Source organism: Euwallacea fornicatus, chromosome 3 (assembly GCF_040115645.1).
Source record: "Euwallacea fornicatus isolate EFF26 chromosome 3, ASM4011564v1, whole genome shotgun sequence".
Lineage (NCBI taxonomy): Eukaryota > Metazoa > Arthropoda > Insecta > Coleoptera > Curculionidae > Euwallacea > Euwallacea fornicatus.
In genome coordinates this window covers 3,353,132-3,373,215 of record NC_089543.1, presented here as the reverse complement: position 1 = coordinate 3,373,215, position 20,084 = coordinate 3,353,132, and the positions used below count along the sequence as shown (strand labels likewise).

General features: G+C 33.5%; 1 protein-coding gene across 8 annotated transcripts in view; it reads right to left on the bottom strand.

The window, feature by feature from the left end:
• Positions 1 to 20,084, bottom strand: part of LOC136350713 (cytotoxic granule associated RNA binding protein TIA1) — a 119,430-nt gene that overhangs the window by 5,352 nt on the left and 93,994 nt on the right. For 6 of the 8 annotated variants that reach the window (XM_066302725.1, XM_066302722.1, XM_066302726.1 and 3 more), the window contains 2 exons: positions 1,294 to 1,381; positions 74 to 149 (listed from right to left, as the gene is read on the bottom strand). In XM_066302725.1, coding sequence (XP_066158822.1) covers positions 74 to 149; positions 1,294 to 1,381 — 164 coding nt within the window. Of the gene's footprint in view, positions 1 to 73; positions 150 to 1,293; positions 1,382 to 15,782; positions 16,170 to 20,084 lie in introns of those variants that run through there. The other 2 variants (XM_066302728.1, XM_066302729.1) reach the window with 2 other exon arrangements.

Here is a 20,084-nt window from a genome sequence, read left to right as displayed (position 1 = left end):
CGCGCCCAAGCATTAGTAGTTTTAAATAGCATAGTCATAAAATGATTGAAAACGTAGCGTTTAGCATGCTCACCCCTTTTTTAATAAATGATACAAATCCATATCCCTTCGACTTCAAAGTTTGCGGATCTCGCACTACACGGCAATCCCTGAAAAATAATTGTTGATTTTTGTTAGACTTGAAGGCACTGCAGAAAAATCAAACAGAGCTACAGATATCATTTAGTTCATTTTTGTTTTTGTTGAAAAGGAGAAATCAACTTTCGGAGAAGTATTGTTAACACATATCGCAGAATATCGAACAAGTTAAGAAATATTAAAACAATGTGTTACGAGTAACAACAGGGTAGGCGGATGAAGAGAAATCGTTTAATTTAATAAGACACATGAGAAAGCATGGAAAGTTCCTTGTCATACTTCTATCCTTTTACAGGATGAGAAAACAAGTTTTAAACAATTCAGTAGAAACAATTGTTGTCCTGTGTGAACTTGTTGCTGAAGGCCAAATGCGCAAAAATAAATCAATTTTAATAATTGTAATGCTAAATTCGGTACATCAACGAATTTCAATTCAAATATTTCATAAGCATGGTAATAAGAGCAATCTAAAAGAAACATGATGTTCAAAATTATTTAAAAATAACTGACAACTTGACCTAACAACCTTCAAAAAAATTGTATTGCTCTCTTATAGAGCTTTGCAGCTTACTGAAAACCCGAAAATGTATGAATTTGTTAAAAATCATTTATAGGCAACATAAAAGAACTCATAAATTTACTTCTTAACGTATGCTGAAGTTGGCTGTCTTTGAAGCAAGCCTGTGTTAACCAGATCAACATTTCCTTTCCCTTTCCCTTCATTCTTCATCACTACAAAGTAATAGTTTGTGATTTTTTTTTCTTTGATATATTCCATAATTAAAATTACATTTAATCACTTCCTATATCCATCTACTGACAACGAAATTCCCCGGCTATCTGGCCTACTTTCATTTAAAATAAAAACTACTACTTCCCGGCCATAAGCAAAACAAACAGGCATATTTGTCAAGTAATGGCTAGCGTGTCAAGACCTATAAGGCTGGAAACCAACCCCATAACCAAAAGAACTAATTGGCAGTCACCACCCTAATTGTCCAAACCTTTAGTTTGCGTTTCGATATTGGAAATGCTAACACTGGAATTTTTTTTTACTTTCATGAGTCACGCATGGCGTTAAATAAAAATTAGAGTTCCAGGGGGCATTACCGGGACGAAATGTTTGGTTTTCCTTTATGGAGTGAAAATACTTACGAAATTTCTCCAAAGGCTGCGAATGCATCTCTGAGAGTTTGGGTTTCTATTTCCGGACTAAGGTCCCCGACGAAGATGTGATGATGTTCTAGAAGGAGAAAAAAAAGATTTTTTGATACTTATATTTTCTTCCATTTATGAGATATATTATCGACGAATTAAAAACTCTCGTTCCTGATCACCATGGTGCCAAATTAGCTTCAGAGAAATTGGATATGTAAATATAATAAGCTTGGTGTGGAATGGTTTTACCCCTCGTTTGCAAACGAGGTCGTAAGCTGCTACATTATGTACAAAGCCGCCCTATATTGCGAAATAAATAATCTAGGAAATGCTTTTTCCAAATAATTTTCGCGGAATACCGTGACGAACCTCAAAGCTTTGTGTGAATACCTAAAGCTCCCTCAACAAAGGGCGACATTCAAAATGTCGTGCATAACGAAACTTCATTTCCTTTCATTAGACTGGATAGCGCATTTTTCGGAGTCCATCAAATTAAAATATTGTCTCGTTGCGAGCGCCCTCTGGAAGGGGATAGTGGACTGTTCGACTAGAAATGGCCCCCCTGATAAAAGGAGCACTACACTCAAGTATTGCCGATGCCAAACCAGGCCAATAGATGTCGTCTCGCTACCGCAAGACTTTTATAAAATGAAAATTTATAACCTTTTCGTCGCGTGGGGCTTTGTGTGAAAGTATTTCCTTTCTTCGTCTGCAAGCGGCACTAGAGCGGAACTAAAATTCAGAAGGGACTTGGCCTGGTGTAGGCCAGGATTGGCTTTATTGCGTTATGGCCCTTGCCTGCTTATTTATTTACAAACTTTAAATCGAAAGCCATTCGGCTAGGTATTATCAATATGAAGTTTCTGAAACTTGGAGTTTCAAGAAATGTTCGTTATACTCCAGTGGCAAGATGTTGGGAGCAGATTCGGTGCTCCATTTGGATATAGACGAATTAGAATTAGTGGTAGTAGAAAATGTTTGAGAATTTCGCTCCTCCATCGTTGCAATAGAAGAGCAGATTTCACTTTATTAATGAGTTCCGATTTATGCATATTTGGAAGGAATTTAGCAACGAACAAATGCTTCCCTGCGATCGATGCTAATTTTGAAATAATAGATTAGGTTATTTGTTCGGTATTAATTTGAGATATTAGCTTCTTGCTCCTAAGATTGAAAATTAATTTCGAAATCATAAATTATTTAAACAAAGATAGTTTAAGTTCAAGTATTCATATTTTCCTTCAGAAAAATGCAGAATTTTTGTAGAACATCTATTTATGAGGCTGAAAATTGAGGAATGCATAAAATAACACAAACATATTGTAATAAGATATTCCAAAAACGTAGTCAACGAAAGGTTCTTTACATACGTAAATGTGGCAAAATTAAAATTTAAAATTAATTTTAAATTTTAATGTTTTAAATTTAAATGTTAATGATTAAATAATATCGATGTAAAAGTAGAATAAACTTCACTTTACCAATTGACAATATCAGAACTTCTCCTAAAAGCAGATTATTGCATTCCCAATATTAGTTCCAGGATTTATGCACATTCAGGGAGTTATTAGTTAATGGAACAACACTCTCCCAGATATCAAAACTCTATGCTGATAATGAAAAGAAGTAAAATATCTAAGGAAATTTGTTGAGGCAGTACTTTCTCATAAAATTTTATTTTTTGATATCATCGAAATTTGCAGAATTGAATATGTGTGGCTAAGATTAATATTTCATTTTTAGCGCGCAAAACATTGTACTTAAGGCGTTTCAAAATAATCAACAATTTAGAAAGTATATTTTTTTATTAGGCAAAAACACGCTTTTCACGTAAAAATATAATTTTCAGCAAATCAATTTTGGTCGCATTAACCACAAAATGAGTGCTAATAATATGTTTTGGAATGTTGATCCCTCATCACCATAATACTGTACTAGATATCAAATTACTATTTTATAATTATATGTATTTCAGTATAAGTAGATTATTCTATTTCCCCACATAAACTCTATGGTTTATGAACATCGGAAGGAAGTTTAAATAGTAAATAAAGAAAATTATAAAAATGTGCTAACTTTAAAATGAAGATTTCTCGGTTATAGATTTTCGGTATCCTATTGACGTCCTACGTGTAACATTAAAAATACCCCTCGTCACAAGTCCAATTTAATCTATACCTTAGGCCTCTCAAAATGTTGTATCGCGTTAATATTTTTTGAGTTGTTCGTCGAATAACAATTTAAGTGCGAAACCATTTTTGCTGGAAAACTTGTGTTAGAATTTTGTCACTTTAGTTGATACTGTTGATATTATAACATTTCGCTGGAGAAAATCCTACGTAATTGATAATTTCGGCCCGATAAAAATCTAATTTCAGCACGAGGTAAAGCATTATTTAAGGCTCCAGTGCCCCCATATTTCTGCCAAAGCTCTAACGCAGAATCAACCGATAATTTTTATGAAGGTATATTCATATTTATATTGGTCGAATTTTGGTAAGAATATGAAATTTAGAAGTTTCGATTAAATTTAGGCAAATATTTATATACTTTTACCTAAAACGTGAGGCAATTATTAATATCCGTTAACGGTTTTTAAATGCTATAATATATTTCCCTAGGTACTGCATAACAGCCATTTTATAAAACAACTTTCCTAAATCGTTAAACTCCGCATTAAGTAAAACTTTATTTCGCAAAATATTACCCTAAAAATTTACTGTGCTATAAATTCGTTAAAGTTTTAATAAACAAACTTTCAGTATTTTTTAATTGCATTTTCTGCTCAAAAGCGTAAATGGACAGAAACTGAGACAACGTGAACTTTGTTTAATTCTTAGCACTTAACAAGGTAAAGTGGTTTAACTTTCAGTCTCGAGTCAAATAAAATTCTTTAATTGCCAGACATTGAATAACATCTTTATACTGTTCATGGAAGGGCCTCAAAAGTACCTTAAAGCGTTCTATATACCTTTCAAGACGGTATATGGATATTTACGGTTTGTTTGAGTTTACTGGTTTGTCAAGGGACCCGGGCGGAACAAAGGTAGAGTGCCCGAATTGACGCACCCTTTCAACCTTTAATATCTGAGAACAGATAAATTATTATTCCTTTCGCCTTCATTATCTTCGGAATTTTACCCTTATATATCGTCGGAGGAAAATTCGACATTTTAAAATTAGTAATTTCTGAGCCGCCTGCCGACCGACCGCAAATCTCGTTAGCAATTATTTCATCAGGTGCTCATAAATCATTAGGTAAGAATACGAACAAGGGGACTCTAAGTCACTTAATAAAATAATGAAAAGAACGCCGAAAGAAAGTCATTTATGTAACGACTAAATTCGTCACTGTTTGTCAAAAATCATCAATTTGGCAAACAAATTCAAAATTGGCAAACAATGGCAATAGTATGTCAAAGAATGGGCTACGAGGTGTAAAATGAACATTACCATGTTGGAAATACAAGGAATATAAATAGCGGCAATTGTATGAAAATAAATTGCTCTCGGCTTAGCTCCATACATAAGAAACTATTTAACATCCTCCTCACGTATAAATCAGTAAAATTACCTTCTTCAGCTAACATTATTAAATGCATACCATCTCAAGTTTCAACCCGCAGGTGACAATTTAATGTATTAGAGTAGTTGTCAAGTCCCCATGCGGGTTTTTAAAACTCAGGTAGCTAATGAACGAAGAGAAAAATAGTCAGAACAAACCGAGCAATAAAAAGTAAAAGTTTTTAAACACGGTCGCTCAGGCGACTAATACAGATTCAAAATTGCTGAATTCTTATATTTACACCTTTTGTTTATGTATATGTACAGTTTGAGCAGCCTGGCAATGCCGGGATATATAAGCTAGTATTAGCTAAAACCAACATATAATATTTAGGTTTTAAGAGTTGAAATCTCGAGTAATTTGCAGAAATGTCTGCACTTGAAATGTCATATAAAAAGATTTTAAGAGATGCTCTTTAATATAATTTTTGACTTGTGATATTACCATATTTGTACTTTTATTTGCACTTTATTTTCAATGCCTATGATCAACCATAAGTAAAAAGAAAATAAATTACTTGAATAAAGAGAAACGAAAAGTATTTCATTATTAGGTGAGGCTTAACTTGAAACAATTAGTGTGGGACGATTTTAGCACCAGAGAAACTAGTTTTCATTCAGAAAACGGTCTTAAAAAGGCTCTATTCGTCCAAACACAACATGTCAAGATAGATTTTGTCTCGGGAGCCTTTAATCACGAGGGTTAAGCATTTTTCCTTAATTTAAAGAGACAACGTTGCTGCAAATTGGCATCGGTCAGAATGTAAAGAAGAAATCTTTGAATATTTTTGCAGATAACTGTTCCAGTTAGGTGTCTCTTGTTCGTGTTCACATGTATTTTTCATAAAGAAGCAATTAACTCCTTGAACAATTTTTTAAGGTTTTTTGAATGTTCAGACATAATTATACCATTCCGAAAAAATACTCTAGTCGTGACAGTGGTCTTCGAAGAGGCCGTTTTAAAGTGATTCAGATGACAGATATCTAATCTGTTAAAATTCAAACTTTTAAAATGATGATGTGGTTTGTGCCAAAAAACCTCAAATTTTCTTCAAAAAAGAATGTTTACAGTGTTTCACGTTTTACTTACGGAAAATCGTATATTGGTATTGAAATTAAATCTTTTATACAATTTTTAGCGGCACGAAAGGTCCATGGCTGTGAAAACCGAAACGAATATCTCTTTAGAATTGCATTTCTGTAGAGAATAAATACGAAATTATGAGAATATTTGCCAAATCCACAACCCATTTCCTAAGATGTTTCCCACATCACACGATATTTTGGAAGGAAAACATGTCTTTGGTCCTTTCTGTCGCAATTCGAGAGAGAATAAGTTCGAAGTCCTAAGAACCTCCAGATAATCCAGCGATACGGAAATATCATAACATAAATACAGTACTCTACATTTCAAACAAAAACGATAAAAATTTGGGGCAAATTGAATATCAAATTTCTGTGCTTTTTGAAGATTTTTACTGAAGGAACTTTTATTATACTCAAAGAATACCCGCGGTATGATATAGCACATTATATGTATATGAGCATCATTGCGTGAGCAGGCATTACGTTGGATTCCTTGTTAGTAATATTATGTTCTCTTTGATATCTGAATGATCTAGTTAACATCAATAGATAGCGTTTAATATTAAATTGCCCGTCATTATGTTAATCGAAGGGAAACTAGACCAGCTTAGCAAGAGTAACAAAGTAGACCGCAAACCCCATGACTAAACTATTATTTCGTCGCAATAAGCCTCTGAAACTAGGGTCACCCAGATTTTGTCCATTAAAACAAAACAATATATTAAACTCACAGCTCGTCCTGTATTAATTAGGCGAGAAAGATTGGTCAATTAACGCGTTCCCTGCATTGCGGATGTTATAAGCTTCAGTATTTAGGCAATTGGAGCGGGAGTTATTTTAATTGAATTTCCTTTAGTTTTGGTAAACGCTAACTCATTTAGAAAAGGCATGCAACTGAAATACTTTAAAAGGCAAATACTCGGAGATGTCTTTTTAAAATTGGCTTAGAAGATGTGCAAGGATAAACAGATCTAGTTTTAGGGTAAATATTTAGATTGCTTGAAACAATAGGAATAAAATTACCCCTAAAGATGGTTAAGAAGGGAACTGTACCACACGTTCATGCATTATGCAATTATGATAGTTAACTCTGTTACAATAAGACGAGTTCTACTTTTGTTTTGCTTTTATCAACTTGCCCCAATAGGCATCGATGGCACGTCAAAGCTCGTTACTGCCGTTACAGACAAAATCCCTAGATAACTTTAAATTAGGGCGAAATGTTTGCAGAAACTGACGATATTAATTAATAAAATAGCTGACATGGCATATAATATGATATACGTAACATAATATAATTTATAGCCTAATTCGGTTTTGCCATTTTGACCGCATATTTATACATACTTTATAACGTTAATATTTCACTGGAAAATTGATCGAGTTTCCCTTAATACGTAATTGGTTGTTTTCAAAGGTTAAAATCACTTTTGAAACGGGAAAACCATTTCTAATGTTTGTACAAACATCGTAAATCTAAATTAAAAAACTGAATTGAGCTCTGCACGTGAGTTCCAAGGATGACAGCCTTAATTTCTTTTCCATGTAACTCGATATCACCACATTTAGAAACTTATTTTCTTCCATTTAAATAATTTCAAAACTAGTCAAATAAATCATCATACATTCCGAAACTTTTCAGCTTACACGCCTTTAAGCCTTCTATATCACTTAAAGTTTACAGACCTGAAGTTTACTTTAACCATTAGCTCTTGTAAACTGCATTGTTTGTTTTATTTCCTTATACTATTTTTACGGTTTAATGTGGAACTCTCGTAAATAATAGAGTCGTTTTTAAAGTTGACAAATGTCCTGGTAACACATCGCGTGGCTGTTCAAAGGAAATTCAATTTTAACAAGTTTTCTCTAGTTGTCGCTTTATGAATGATAGAGAAGAACGATCACTTAACAATTGCGGTAACTTTAAACGAAATAAACGATGAAAAACAAATAAATCGGGATGCCGAAGCTCATCACATTTTTTCAGACTCTTTCGAAAAAATTGATATCTAATGGTTCCTAAATAAGAAATTGGGTAGAGCTTAAGGGGAAACCTTTTATATTTAGCTTCGTTCTAAAGAATTACCTGTAATGTGTAGGTGGGAAACCTAACTTCCATTGAGATAATCTGGATTAATGCTTTGATTATTAGTGTGATGTTAGCATCCCTTTAGAGAGATGATTAACAATCCCACCATGAAAATAACCATTGTGAACATAATTCGGAATTGCTCTGGCAACTTTTAAATCTGCCGAAACGGCAACAAGGAATTCACAAGCGTTTAAACTGGCAATTTACATTTATAAAAAGCATTAGTTATGCAATTCCCCGAGGGACAAACATAGGTATTATGGCTTATAACCGACAAGCATACCAGCCTTTGCAATTCATTAAACTAGAACAATATCCGGTGAGATTTTGCTGAACCCGGAACGCATTAATAAATTAGATCCCAATTTTGGAAGTTGTTTTAAAGCGCGGATAAATTAATCATGCCTAAAGACGCTAAGGGACAAAATTGAAAAATTACCCTGAAGTTTTATTATTAAAACTCGAATGAAACTGCAATGGCTTCAGTCATGTTTAAAATATCCCTAAACGATCTGTACAAGACCCTAACGTTGATCTCTGAGATCGAAATTTGACATAACCCAACATGTGTATTGTAGTGAAAAAAAATTATGGCTTTCCATTGGTTCTGAAATTACTTCTTATATAGTGACTGTATTGAAGCAAAATTTAGTATAGTTGGGTTGTTAGGGGCAAAAAATTGTACACCGTTTAAATTTTTGATTTTCATTGTATAAGGCAACGTCAGCTCGTTGTCGAGTCTCTTTGAAGGAGCGTAATTTCTTTCTCACTTTATACCAAATTTCATACTGATAAAATTTGTACTCGACAACAATTTTTCTACAAAAAAGTTATGCTATGTAAGGGGTTTTTTAAATATTTAAAATTCGCACTAAAAGAACCGCTGTTTATTGACCAATTTTTTACTATTTCTTATAATTTGTGCCGTTCCTCGGATATTGCTTAACCCCAAATGATAATGCAGGGAAATCCTTTTATTTCGTGTTATAAATATTTAATGTGCATGAGATATTAAAAAGGGTGGGATATTTTCAGAGGAAATTTTTTAGTTACGAAGAAGATGTTAGAAAATATTATGCAGAGAATTCTAGGGGTAAATGTTACCTTCAAAAATACAAAAGAATGCAGAGCATGAAAAGGGTTCTCAATATTTTCGTGACAGCGACTAGAATCTATGAGATCGGTATTTGGTTCAAAGTGGTGATAAGTGCAACTTTTAGGGGCATATACGATGTAATACCCCATATTTATCACAAAAGCATTGGCTTCGAAAGCCAACCTATGTAACAAATAAGCGCTTAAAAGCGCGATGCAGGGGCTACCTTTTTAATAAGTGCTTATCCAGTACTTTTTAAACCGTGAAGAATGTTTAGGATTCTTATCTTCAATTACCTTCAACTTGCAAAATTCGTATTCGAACCTGTGTATTACCCGCTGAAAATATTCAATAGATGCATTTGTGTCTGATTGTGAATGCCATATTGCTTAAATATCTAGTAAAGAATACCTTCCTTGACCTTTGTACTTATACGTAACGTAAAATAATGCAGAGACGGAAAACGAGAAAGGGTTATCTCTAAACGATATTATTCTAAACCATCGTTAAGACTGTGCTCCAGATTATCCCTTCCACTGTGTAATATATTCAATTCTCAAAATCTGAACTAAATATTTCAAAATCTGTTACAGCTGTAGACAAAATTAGAGAAAAATTGCATCTTTGAAACCCTGTATATCGAAAACTATTATCTTTCAAATAACACAAAATTGACCAAATCCTATTATTTGCGTATAAGAGAATATGAGCATGGAGTTTGGTGAGAGTCGTTCTGTAGAACTATCAGGAATTTATGGTAAAACTTTAAATAAAAAATTGTAAATTCGTGTAAATTATGGACAGAAAACACTTATAATATTGAATAATTTGATCAACGAATATTGCAAATATGTATTAAATAAATAGTAATAATGTACCATTGCAAATAATTCGACACTGTGAATTTTATATTACAAATTAAATGTAGTAACATTTGACTGATAATAAACTCAATCCTAGACAATCTTTTGTTACTAATGAGTTACTAATGTGTGAAAATACGGACTATATGATTTGAATCATCAATTAAGTGGTCAGCTTCCAAATGGAGGACGCTCCCAATAGTATTTCTGGGACATACCTCTATTTTAGATCAATATGTACAACAAAAACTGTCGAAAGGAAAATTTCTTATTCATATGTAGTGACGGTTTTTTTTTGTTGCTGTCAATGAAGTAGCGCAGCTCAAATTCCAGCAAAAGCGTTACAGTAATAAATATTTGAAACACTCTTCTTCCTTATTAGTCTTCACAATACGGCAGTCTCATATGTTTAAGCGGAGAAACTCATATAAAAGGGAAATTGGATTTCTTGAAAGAATGAAATGAAGTTTACTTGATTCATAGAAATTCGAACTAAAAAAGACCATTTTAGCCGGCATGTTTGAATAAATAATCCCGTGCTTAGCATGTCGGTATGTAATGGACTGAATGTGCACGTGCGCTTTCTGTCAGCATTTCGATATTTCACGCAAAACTTAAAAGAATCGACTTCCGACTGTTTTCTCATTTTTATATTACTTCTTTGTCTCAAACAAGTAAATATAAATCTTCATCAAATTAATTCGCAATCGACTAAAGGATCCGACACCCTACTCCGAACTCGAACTGTCCAAAATCAATTAATCAACAAGCTATAATCCACAGCGGTTCAATAATGTCTTTAATAAACCATAATGTATTTACCTAGATCAGTTGTTTTTCCTGATTTTCTATTTTATACCTTCGATAAATGTCGTGATGCGTAGTCAAAGGTTATTCTTAACGGGTGCAGATTTTCGTTAATTATTAATATTTGTATTTTATTACAGGACTAAAATAAATCCAGTAGCACTGAAGTTTCCCTTGGGACTATGTATTTCTGGATGAATAATATGATTTATACACAGTAATATATTAGATAGATAACTCTATTTGCATAGAAGCTGATATTTTGGGGCGGCTGTAAAGTATGTTTCGCAGTTTCGATGTTTTATTTACCAGCAGTGATGGTTGCGAGTCTAAGGCAACCCATTTTTTATCATTCTTATAACGGCCACATTTGACATTCTACTATTAGGACGTTGTTGTGCATATTGAGTTCTGAGGAAAATTTTGTCTCTAAGTTGACCTCCTTTGTAACTATATTAGATGCATAGGCGGTTGGCGTGGGTTTGTTACAGCGGAACCACATTTTCTTCCTTCAAGCTTAAATTGAAAAACTCGTGCCCAAAATCGCTTTAAATATTAAAGCGATGAAATAATTTTTGGAAGAGATGATTTTCTCAAATCTCGTTAATCCACTTTAATTAACTTATTTCCTGGATAATCTCACAAGAGTTAACGTAACCAAAAGAATTCAACACTGTTGTTTTGAAAAATGCTTCTTTTCTTTTAAAAGACATATCTCGTATGTCTCCAGGTATTGACTCTCAAAAAACAAAAAGAATTTACAGTTTATTTTACATCGTTTAAGATTATTGAGCGGTCAACTTAAGATTTCGGAAACATACTACAAAAATTCGATTTGCTTTTTTGAGTTTCAAGATTGCAAAAAGTTCTTGTTTAGCATGAATTTCCTTTTGAATATTAAATAACTAAGACTTATCACACGACTTTCCTTCTATTTACGTTATTGATCTCTGCTTATCAAAATTGAGAAATATTTAATTTTTATGTAATATTTTACCATTTTTCCAATAATATTTTATAAAACCCCCACCCACAATCATTTTTAGTTATGATATCATTTCACTGATAATTATTTTAAAATTTTCAAACAATTAAGAGAGCTTTTAAGTAAGATGTTAGATCCCTTTACAAGGCAAAATATAAATATATTTCATTTTTTGCAAGATCAGTAATTCAGCCGTTCAGGCCTACCACTATGAAATTGTATTTATCCTTACATTCCGTCTCTAGTAAACCCTAACCTACGTTTTTGCAAACTTAAACAAAGTTGCCCTTTTACTTTCTAACCCATTTTTTACACCCATCCGCCCACTCAATGTTGCTATTAGCATCTATCTACAAAAGTTGCCCTTTACGCCATCACCTTACGAGGTAGTTTTACATACTCAGTTTTTGTTTTAATGGGTTTTTCTTTGGACTGCAAGGCTTTAGTGTTAAAACTGCGCTACAGTTTGCAAAGCATTGGTAACTGGCATTTCATGAGTGAATGTGAGATATTTTTTATTCAGCTTATTTGCCCCTCGAGCAGATGAAAGCTAACTGGAGGTCTGAAAATGTTCATGGGGTCACCACAGGAAGCCTTTTAGGGAACATAAAAATTTTAGGCAACATTTTATGACAGATTGCCGAGGCTATTCTAAGAGGATAATAACCGTAATGTGAAATAAAAAATGCTCGACGTTATTGTCATTCCCTTGTATACAACGGTTGCTCTTTTAGGGCAGATGAGATGGACTTTTTGCTAAATCAATTATGTGAACTAAATATAAAGAATAAAAGGAGAGGATTAGTGCTGATTAGTTTTAAAGTTTAAAAACTCCTTCCGACCATCTTTCCACTTAACAGTGTTATAATTAATACTCTTGAAGATTCATTGCTATGCAGCTATATTTCACAGACCGAAGAGCTTTTTTAAACGATGTTTAATACATTTTGCGTGCAAACGTGGCTTTTCGGTTGGCCAGCCCTCAAAAGGTTTTCCTATCGGCAGCGGCAATTTTGTATGCACTCGAAATAATGAGATGTACCAGAAAATTGCATTTCCCCCAAAAATAAAACAGTAATACACAGCAGAGCCAGGAAGCAGATTAAAAAGCGGGTTATTCCACGGTCCTAAAAATTAAGCAAATGCTTTTAGCTTTACACAGTTTATGTCACCTATGTATAGGATTTTACAGCGTCCGCAATGCGGAGTACGCGCGTTAATTGACCAACCTTTTTAGTAATAAATAACCCCGGAGGCCTCGTGACTTCAACACATTTATTTCCTCCCTCAAAAATTTTAATGCATAAATTCGAGCATCGCAGGTGTTCATTTTATATCGTTAAGTGCCATAGATTTGCATTCAATAGACAAAGCATCGTCATTAGGAAGTTTGCCCATTGTTTTTGCAGTAAATAGGCCTTATTCTCGTTTCTCCTTGGAATCAAAATGATAACTCGGCCAAAGAAATGTGTGTATTCTTGATTTCGTGTGACGCTAATTTTACGTATTTGGGTCAATTTTTAATTGGAGAATGACGTCTTCATTCTTATTGACCCAGTTGTTACTGTCGTACACTCGAGCTTTGATTATAATAACAGAGCTAGCGACAATAATTAACATCAACAGGTGTCCAACAAGGTTGGTAACTCAGAGGGAAGTAATTTAGGGCTACCCCGTTATAGTCACGTTTTTTGTAATAAATCATTTGAATTTGAGTGCTTTCGAGATAAAAAGATAAAGCGCATATTAAGAATCTTCCATTTGTTGATTAACAGGCGCGAAACTAGGTCAAGCAAATCTATTATATTTGATTCCCCAAACAATTTTCTCGCTTTTCTATCCTGCGATCGAAACTTTCAAAATTTCAGCTCCGCTAGGGTGGTAAATGTGAAAGTCATGGGTTTTTTGTTGCTTTGGAAAAAACACAGTTTTCAAAAGTTTTCCGCATTGCGGTCAGAGATTCGTTTAACAGTTTTATCTAAATATAAAGAAATATTACAAATCTGGATTTATTTAATTTTCTTTTCAGGGCTGTTCATGCTTCTTTCTGACATGCGCAAAGCTCATTTGAATTCTTGATAGCATCTTTTCTTTCTTGGGCACTTACGTACGTATAACAATATGTTCTCAAACTGTTATCGATATCTTAAAGGCTAAATAGGACAAAATATGTGTTAACATCATTATGTTGGTAAAAAAAACTGATAAAACTTCGTATTCTAACCATTTTTTGATTTAAAAGTTTTTGATTTTCTTTCAATTTTTCGTAAACAAGAAAAAGTTTGGCATACATTTTGAGCCTTACTGTACCATTAAATTTATTAAATTTTATTTCGTGTAAGCCTCCTCTTTAAAACCAGTTAGGAGGCAGAAATGGGAAATTATCCCAACCGCACTGCCCTGTACGAACTCCTGGCTGAATAAATAGCAGCAAAGTGCAAAATTTGTCATATCAATATCGATATTTAATACATGTGTAACGGTTTCATATTACAAGAAGGAAATTTTCCAACATCGAGAAATTAGATTTATAAAAATACAAAATAAAACAATAGGTAGAGGTTAGCAGATTTGGGACAAAGAAGGTAATTCCTTTCTATTTCTTTTACTGTCTCAAAGCTGCTGACTTGACCTACTCCATGCTTACATTGAGACGCTAACTATTTTCATGATAAAATAAAACGAATTACATTTGATCCTGCATTGCCCTAGTTTCTATCGAAAATTAAAGGATCGACTAAGTGCAAATTACATTTCAACTGATATCACCTATCTTTGATTTGAGATGATCTCATCTACAATTGGTCAATTTAATCTTATTACTTACATTTGCAGATTCATGGCGAAATCAATAATGAAATTGGCATCCTTGGGCAACGTAAAGACGATAGAGGAATGATAAAGAAAATATGTCAAAACAGTCACGACAAATTCAAGCAAAATTCAGATACCCGAAAGTAGTAATTTTGAAAAGTTATTTGCTCGCCATTTTAATTATAAAGATGAGAAAAAATTATTCTATGTAAATATTTACCCAGCTCTAGTGAGAAAAAAGTCTATTAGAGTTCAAGTGTTTACTATCTGTTGAGGACTAGTGCATAAGAAAAAGTTAAGTATTTATCTATTTAGCAAAGCTTTCAAGTAGAAATGTATCTATTAAAAAATGAATTCTTTTAGACGATTTAAGAATTCTCCTTTTCTTAAACCATCTGATTTGATTTGAGGCATAATTAAGCATAGCTAATAAAAGCACCATGAAAGATAGCAGGTGCTACGAAAAATAAAAAATATTAATAGCTTTTGATAATCAACAAGCTCGCAGGGGTTTTACTACCTAATACGGAGTTAGTTTAGGTTATGAGCTTTTGGGATCGAAATTAGGCTTCTTAAGTATACTTTATTCCCTTAAAACAAGAACTTTACGTGCAATTCACTAATAGAGATCAATTTTCATAGACTAATTAATTACGGAGTATGCAAATGACTAAATAGAATCAACAATAGTATTTGTCAAATGTAGAGTGGTTCTTAAAATAGTAAATTATATAACCTGTTGCCCTTCCCTTGTGCACTCACCACCTCAATCTAGTGAAATATTCCTGGGTCTAAAGTTACATTGATGACGGGCATCTATATCATATTTCTTTCGATTGTAGTGGGATGTTATTATGTTTTACTGAGTGGCTATAGAAATTGTTAAGGACCCTTGGTGTTTAATTGCGGCGTTAGTGGTTTCAATAACAAAAAGAATGGTCAATTAGCGCGCTCGCCGCATTGCGGACCCCGAAGGCCTTGTGCTTCGCTCTGTTTCTATTTTATTAAGTCTCCTTAATTAGTTTTCAAAAAGAATATCGTTAGGGAAAGTTTCATATTCGCTGTTAAAAACATCTGCAGTGGTCTCAAGCTTCACTCTCGCGCTGCAGGACGCTCTTAAAATTTCATTTTGCTTCCCGGCTGTTATTAGGATATTAAAAGAAATTAGGTAGAAGGTACCTGACTTGGTAGCAGCTGGTGTTGTGGGAGTAAGGGCCGCAGTGGTGGAATTCGGCGAAGTGTGGTTAATTCTTATAGCTTCTAACTTTGGCACTGGCAAGAGTCCAGGAGCAGACATACTGGCTGGTACCGCCGTGGCAGGCATCATAAGAGTAGACATAGTCAACATTTTCATCAACTAACTTCGCACAATAAATAATTTCAAATTCGCGCTAAAACTTGTGCGGGAGAAAACGCGGAAAAGTTGTTGTTCAATGTGGCACACTGGCACACGGGCCGCAACTCAAAGACTGCATAACGCGGGTTGTCTGTGTTATGTCGCGTTCGTTAGGGGGTAGAAGGACGTGGGGGTGGAACAGTTATAGTGGCAGTGCTGGTGCGAACGGCGGGTTATTCCAACTGCGGCAAACTGGCATCAGCTTCGGCGCTCTTCGCGCACTGTTTGTGGATCTCCCTTAATAGGCTGCAGGAGCGAAATAAATCATAAACTAGGCCTTCGGAGGGATAACTCGATTTGATCTACTTATCGACTCCTTTGTCCTGACCGGCCAATTTTTTCTATAAATTTTCTATGCTTAGTTTCTATATACCTAGTGCCCGGGCGAACGCTACATACATGAGATTAACATGGGAAATTGGTTTTTATTTTTTTACGCCTGCACGGATTGTCCAATTGAAAAACTTTTGCATGGACTTCATAATAATCTAGACCGGCCATCATTTCGCAATTTTGTCGATCTTCTAATTGGAGCCGTTTTGGCTCAAAACCCGTACAAATTTCAAAAGTTTGAATGTCCCGCTTAACCGTTCGACGCCACGAATGGTCAGAGTCAATGCTTTGTGTTTATTTAATTCTGACCTTGACTCTGACCAATCGTGGCGTCGAGTGGTTACGCGGGACATTCAAACTTTTGAAAATTGAAGGTATTTCGAGCCAAAACGGTTCCAATTAGAAGATTGGAAAAATTGCGGATTGATTGTCCGGCTTGAGTATTATGATCTCCATGTGAAAGTTTTTCAATTCAATCATCCGTACAGGCGCAAAAAAATAAAAACCGTTTGCCCATATTGATTTCTAATGTCCAGGGTTTGCCTGGACACCCGATATGAGAATTCTTCAATAATTTGCCATCGAAAATTCCATTCCTAAATTAGTTCGAAGCTTTTTTATTTTGCCCTATTTACTCAAACTGGAATTTTAAATTTTTTTATTATATTTAAATATACATTCATTCTTCGTCAATAAATACCTGTACATGTACGCAGTCATTATTATATACTTCAACCTTAGCAAATCTCGTCCTTTAATGAGGAAGATACTCCTTCGACATTTCTGATGCCCAAAAGTTCAAACTCAATATCAGATGCCCTTCTCAGGGCTAATGCAATGAAAAAAACTATATCACAGACGTAAACAACAGCATAAATTGCACTAAGACTAATTACAAAGATAAGACACCCAACCAATTACTATACGAACGTGCAAACATGACAGGAATAACTAAAAGACTGCAACAAATTCAAATAAGATGAAAAGACAATCTTCACAACTGGACTGTTCTGAACCGTCTTTGTGTTACAAGACAACCAAGACAAACCCCTCTCCCTTCAACCATTCTATTGGAACATTTCCAAGTCTAATTTTTTTCGTTTCGTATCTTTGCATTTTATGAATAATTACTTATGTATAGAAGTAAGTGGTTTTATTACGTGCGCAGAAAGACCAGTTGACGGACAACATTTTCCTTATGAACTTATGGGTTCATTAGAAAAAGATTGCATTTCCAACAATTATCACTAATTATACATAGATGAAAAAATTATTATGAAAATCGAAAATCTGGCAAATACGAATTATAATTATTTTATTAAATACACATAATTAATAGCGTAATTGAGCTGCTTTTACTTATTAATAATATATTGGCATTCAATTTATTGTACAAACATTATTACAGCACATATGACAAATTAATTTGGTATGTGCAATACACAGGACACGAATTAAATTGTTTCCGAAACATTTAATGCATTTCATAGAGAAGTAAGTTAATTAGGCGTTTGTTATAGTTTATTGCCAAACGAAAACAATTTACATTGGGGGTCGTAAAAGTCACGCTCAGCAAAACTGAACCTAACGAGCTGAATATGTTCAAACTGAAACTTCCTGGCGAGTCAATCTTACAAAAATAAAGTTAAAACGACGACCTCTTGGTATAGATAAATATTCAATGAGCTAAGAGCAAAAAAATGATAGTTTTCCTTATCATATTAAATGGCGCTTTAATTGACTTCTCAATAAAACTACCTCCAATAATTGAGCAAATTAACTTTCTTGAAGAGACGGTCCTTAAATGGGAGAAATTGCACCGCCTGAGCGTCGGTATCAGCGCTGGGGGTGAGGGTTCAATTAACTAATTGATATCTGTTCGTCTTTTGAATATATTAAGCCATGTAAAGCCTGATTGAACATATAATATCCGGAAAGGAAAATAAAAGGTGTACTAAATTTATATATAGGAAACGCCAGGCTAATAAATCATACCTACTACATCAATTTGAGTGAATTATTTAATATGTGCTAAACTTAAAAGTTTCCTTACGAAGAATTTCTCAAAAGTGATCCATACGGCTAATAATTTATTCACCTGCAATGGGAAGGTTAAACACTATTATTCTGATATTATGAATTTTCTTTGTCAATACTAGAGACCGCTGGTGTCGCCGACACTGAGATATAAATAATTTCAAAGTAACATAATAAACTATTAAATAGATTCGGTTGAAATTAGAAAATTGTGCCAGTTTTAACCGAAAAAAGATATAAAAATGCATTATAACAATTTTTTTTTAATAAAGGTAGCAACATTGACTTCATTATCTTTAGTAGCTTTGACATACTGGTGCATTCGAAAAATTGATATCTGTAACATACGGAAAACTAAATTTTGAAGACGGTAACTGAAATTGGAATATGATCATGGTGAAAACCATGTTTGTTTATATGAGGCCTGTTCATAGTTGTGTTAAATAGGAAATAACAATAATTAGTAAATATTTGTTAGGTGAACAAAAACATTAAATATTTATTAATCACATCAATGTAAAATAAAATAAAATGAACCTTCGTTTGCCAATTACAAATTTTCCATCCCGGTTGTGGATTTTGCTGCAAAGAAAATAATTTTGATTTCATATATGATTTTACATCTAAAACAAGATTTAACACACACACAATTCGGTCACATCGAACACCCTATTTTACCTAAACCATGTCAAATTTTAATACCATTTCGATTACCAGTTTCAATATAGGTTCATCAAAGTGTTATTAACGTTTAAACAAACTTTTACATGCAACAGTGGACATAAAGCAGCTGACACCTATGGAAATATGACAATAATTTAGCTGTTCCATATCATATATGAAATTAATACATGTTCACCAGTTTAAAGGTCCATTATTCAAACTGAGAATAGAATTTATATGTTAATAATTAGCCAATTAATGTACTTGTGTCATCTCTGGTTCACTAGAAATGGTTAGATATTAGCGTGTTTTTACCTATGTTTTTGGCGTATTTATTTTTATAGCTCAGTGCAAATTAATTAGTAACTAAAAATAACAAATTAAAATCGTATGCAGAATACGTGATTGTTATTATTAAAAGAAACTGATTGCAGTCAAAATTACAAATGCAAACAAAAGGAGCGTATTCAGTAATAATAGAATGTATATAATGAATTTCGTTTTTGCATTTGCAACATTTATACTGTTTGGCCTATAAAATTTTAGTATAAATATACCTGAATAACATTTGTTAATACAATATTTGAAATTGTCTCATTTATTGGAAAATTTATTAGAATTTTCAGGTTTATACCCAGCAGAGCTGAAGAATTTTAGCTTTGATAGCTTTACCGCGCTAACAGGAGATAATTCCCCATACAAAAAAAAAAAAACAAAGCGTTTAGAAAATTCTCTTCCTAAATCTATTTGAAATCTTGAGATACATTGTTTTGTGCCTGTTTTACGAGCAGGAATATAATACAGGAAAAGCATTTCACCATCATGGTCCCTTTACAGCCGAATCCAAGTCAATAAAAGCCAACTTTGTTTCTATTCCCTTCAATGAGAGCGTCTACACAATGTAGTCCTGCATTGTGATGTTCCATTTAAAATTTAAAGTCTTTTGTGTGTTGCGCCATATCTTGCGTAGCTATTAATAATGTAGATCTACATAAAAGGGCGTGTGCCAATTTGTTGTTCAAACTAATTTGCTGGGTTATGTTAAATATTTA